The 4,645-nt window shown below is 45.5% G+C and overlaps 1 protein-coding gene across 1 annotated transcript; it reads right to left on the bottom strand.

Annotated features, from left to right (window-relative positions):
* Positions 1-4,323: 4,323 nt before the first annotated feature.
* Positions 4,324-4,632, bottom strand: LOC122193090 (feather keratin 1-like). Its single transcript, XM_042893806.1, has one exon. The coding sequence runs from the start codon at positions 4,630-4,632 to the stop codon at positions 4,324-4,326; it is 309 nt and encodes a 102-aa protein (XP_042749740.1).
* Between the last annotated feature and the right edge of the window lie 13 nt (positions 4,633-4,645).

The raw sequence follows: 4,645 nt of genomic DNA, 5'->3' as shown, positions 1-4,645 counted from the left end.
CAGGTTCATCAGCCTCAACTGTGGCAGGAGGTGCCTCCCCTGCTAAAGCTGTTGGCCACTGCTCTCAATAATGTTCCCCAATGGACCCTGAAGTTGGTAGAGAACTGGAGACAAAGTTTTGGGATCTTGTTTTCCATGGGTTTGATGATATATTAGCACCCCTTGCAATAGGAAAAGGATAGGTCTAGCCTTGGCTAGGAACAAGCTACTGGCCCTTCTCCTTTTGTGGAGTGAGCAGGTGAATAGCTGGCTGTATAGCAGAGACTCTCATCTTTCTGTGGTGCCTCTTCCACTGTGGCCTCCAGTCACAGGAAAATTTTTACTTCTTTAAGTTAATTAAAGTTCTGCTTCATACTATCCTGGGCCTCTATACTTATTTTTCCCTTTAAAGACACTCTCCTACTTAAGCCTGGAGAGAAACACATTATTCTTCAGTAGTCCCGGAAGTGTGTTGATGGCACTGGTTTTGATGAGCAATAGTTAACACAGACTTGCATTGATTATGTTTAGTTGCATGTACATTTTACTCTCTCTCTTCTCTCTCTTTTTTTTTTTTTTTTTTTTTTTTTTTTCCCTAAGAAATGACTTTCAATGCAGATATCTTGGGTGTCAGTACTAAGATCACTAAATTTTATCACCTTTGTCAGTGACATAGTTGGATTGAGCATGCATTTCTGAATTTTGCAGATGACACCAAGCTACATGGTGCTGTCAACTTGTTGGAGGGAAGGAATGGGAATGCCATCCAGAAAGATTTTGCAAAGCTCAAGAGGTGTCATATGTGGATCTCATGCAGTTCAACAAGACCAACTTCAAGGTCAACACCCAGATCATGGCAACTCCAAACATCAATACAGGCTGAGTGATGAGTGTATGAAAAGTAGCTCTGCCGAGAAGTACTAGGGACTACTTGTGGATAGAATACTTGAGATGAGCCATAAATATGTATTTGCAGCCCAGAAAGCCAACAGTATTGGCTACACCAAAAGAGGGATGGCCACCAGGGTGAAGAGGGTGATTGTCCCCCTCTACTTTGTCCTTGTGAGGCTCCATCTTGGAATACTGTGTTCAGGCCTGGGGCCAGCAGCACAAGGAAGTTTTGGAGCTTTTGGAGTGTCCAGAGGAGGGGCATGAGGATGGTCAGAGGACTGGATCAGGTTGAGAAATTTGAGGTTACTTTGATTATAGAAGACCCTGAAGAGACCTTATATCAGACTTTCAATACTTAAAGGAGGACCACAGGACAGATGAGAGACTCTATCAGGGACTGTAATGCTGTAATAACAGGACAGGAGGACAGGATGAGGGGTAATGGTCTTAAACTAAAATAAAATAAAAAAAAAATTAAAAAAAAAAAAAAAAAAGAGTTTAAATAATATATTAGAAATATGTTTGTTTTTTTTTTTTTCCACAAAGAAGTTGTTGAGGTGCTGGAACAGACTGCAAAGAGAAGTTATGGATGCTCCCACTTTATGAGTGTTCAGATTGGATGGGATTTTGGACAACTGGATCTAGTAGGAGGTGTCTGTGCTCTCAGAAGGGGTTTGGAACTATATGATTTTTAAGGTCCCTCCCAGTCCAAACTATGCTGGATTCTATTATTCTTTTTAGGACTGGACAGAACTATCCAATGTAACTCCACCACTACTATTCACTTTGCTGTACATGTTGCTTCTTATACTCTAATAAGCTCAACATTGTGAAGCAAGAAGTAAGGCAAGGGGGAAGAGTGTGTCATAGAGAAGGCAGGAGGCCAGAAATTCCTAGGAGAACACAGGAAAACTCATTCTAAGAACTAAGCAGATCAGATATGCAGGGCAATGAGAAGACGAGCTCCAAAACAAAAGCTTGATAACAATAAGGATCACAGATCTTGTTATCTTGCATTTTGTGACCTCTTCTGCCCTTCTACAGAGCTTCCAAGACATATCCAGAGAAGTGCCTAGTTCCTTGGCTGGGAAGCTGAGCCATTTGTCTAGTCCTGTCCCTAGCTGACAGTCACACAAAGAAGGTCCAATGGCCATAAGGTCATAGCATAAATCAGGGTAGAAAGAACGCCTGGAAGTCTATATGTCCAACCACTTGCTCCAAGTGTACCATTGCTTGACAGTTCTTGTGTCCCTTTTCCTCCTATTCTGTGCAAACCTTAAGTCTACTGTCTCTTGTCTTCCAGTACTGTCACAGCACTGAGCCTTGTTCTGTCTTCTGGAAGTCCTCACTGCATCTACTCCAAATGTGCTCTTAGATCTGCCATCAAAGCCTGCTCTTTCCCATGCAGAGCAATCCCACAGCCACTTCTCACTGGTTAAGTGCTTGAGGCCCTTGACTACTCTGCCTAAGCTGAGTAGAACTTGCTCTGCCTAGTGAATGTCTTTCTTTCAGCACAGCCCCAAGCTGGGCTTAGTATTCAAGATGATGTCAGATAAGAGCTGAATATACTGGGTTTATCACTTCCTAAAAGTTTGTGGTTATGCATGAGGTCATGTAGCCCAGGATTCTCTTGATGTTGGTGTCTGGAGAAACTGTTGGGAATCACATCTTTTTTGGTGAGTTGCCACAAAAGCAGTTCTTTCTGGCCTTTCCTTTGATCTGCTGTTATAGAGGGCTTGAAATATGGAGAATTGCTGAATCGTTAAGGCTGGAAAAGACCTCTAAGATGACCATGACTAACCTAGTATTAACCTAGCATTGCCAAATCTACCACTAGATCATGACCAGAAGCACCACATCTACACATCTTTCAAATAACTTCAACTTGTTCCAATGCTTCACAAAGAGACATGAAGGCTGGGGTACAGCAGGAAAACTGCCAGTAAGGACTCACAGGGGTGAGCAATTCAGTAGCTCCAAATCCATAGATGCAAACCTCTCTGGAACCTTTGTTGCTGGCAACTGAACAAATTGGGAGACCATCTGGACGCCCCTTTGAAGCATTCAGAATGCTTCCCTGCATCTCCTCCTGCCCGTATTCTCTTCCTGACCTCCCCTGCCCATAGATTTTACGAGGATGCCCAAGGCAGAGGTGGAAGTAGCAGGACATGAATTGCCCACATGGCTTAGTGGTGTTCTGACTGAAATAAAAAACATATGAGCACCCACAAGTTGCATGCTCACTCACAATCAGCAGGGGAGATAAAAGTAAAAGCAAAGGTAAGAAAAACACTATGTCTTTATGTCTGCATAAAGATAGCTTTAAAAAAAAAAAAAAAGAAAAGAAAAGAAAGAAAAAAAACTGGAAGGGTAAACAAAAAGAAAAAACAGTGATGTCAAATCAGTGTTTCCCTACCACCTGCCAGAAGGAAGATGAATGCCCAATCAGACTCTAAAGAACTGTTACTTGGGAATGACTGCTCCCTGTTTTATAGACGAACATGATGTGATGTGGCACACAATATTCCCGTGGTCAATTTGGGTCACCCTCCACACTGTATGTCCTTTTAGTCTCTTTCTGACTCCTAGTCAGTTCTGTGCAGGTGCAGAATGGGAAACTGAAATGACCTTGATGCTGTGCTAAAATCTTGTTGCGCTACCTCTGCTGTTTAACAACACCTTTAGAACACAACATCATATGGGCTGTGGTGAAGAAAAATGTCTCCGTCTTAGCCAGTCCCAATACTGTTTTCTGCTCAGTACCACTGTGTCAAGAGCAGAAGGAATTGCTGCTCCTGCTCTGCCCTCTCTCTCTTCAACAAGCTTGTGGAGCTCATGCCCTCGCAGGTCTTCCTGAAGCTCTGGCTCTGCAGTCAAGACCAAGAGTGAACATCTTCTGCATGGTGTACATCGAGGCCAAGGAGGCACGTCAGGACAGAGAAGCAAAAGGGTAGGTCTGAACGCCAGGGACACTGCAGGACTCATGGGCGCCCCCCTCATGCATGAGTGACAGTGATTTCTAAGAGAGCCAACAGCGGTGTCACCACCTTTAGGAAAGGTGTAGTGTTCCAATGTGCAAAGACACCTATTGAAATCCATAGAGCAGCACATTTCCTCCTGGCAGGTGTTGTCTGGAGTGTCCCCTGGGGAAGGACAAAGCAGAGGCACAAGCTGGAATGCAATAAAACTTTAATGTGGGAGAAAAAGGAAATGAGGTCACTCTGAGGGGAGGTCCTGGTGCAGGAAGCAGCAGGGGCAGATGACAGTCTGCACTGTGTGACATGCTGAACACGCTGACTGCTATCCATCTACCTGTTCCACACAGACAGAAGGACCAGCAGGTCCTTTTCGAAACACTACTCGGCCCTTTTTTACAAGATCCCAATGCTTGGTTCCCAGGATGTTACCATCTCGGTCTCTGGGAATCTTCCTCCAGGACCATCACCAGCAGCTTTAGCACACACGCCTGCCACAGATGCGGCTGCCAATGCCAGAGAGGCCAAAGCCTCCAGAGGAGATGGGCACACCCTCAGAGCTGAGGATGCTGCCAACGGCAGCGGAGGTGGAGGATCCCACGGCGGTGTTCTGCGGGAAGGAGCTGAGGATGGGTCCGGGCAGGGTCACCACCACGGGAGAGGGCTCAATGACGACGTTGGAGTCCTGGCACTGCCTGACGCAGGGCTCGTTGCAGCTGCTGCCCAGAGGGGTGGGGCCGCAGGGCTGGCAGGGCAGGCGTGGCACGCACTGGTTGTAGCAGGACATGTCTTGTGTCTGG

This window comes from Lagopus leucura, unplaced genomic scaffold (genome assembly GCF_019238085.1).
Source record: "Lagopus leucura isolate 7727_CA_CO unplaced genomic scaffold, USGS_WTPT01 32705-0_obj-0_obj, whole genome shotgun sequence".
Taxonomy (NCBI): domain Eukaryota; kingdom Metazoa; phylum Chordata; class Aves; order Galliformes; family Phasianidae; genus Lagopus; species Lagopus leucura.
Note: the sequence above shows the minus strand (reverse complement) of the source record. Positions and strands in the feature narration are given on the sequence as shown.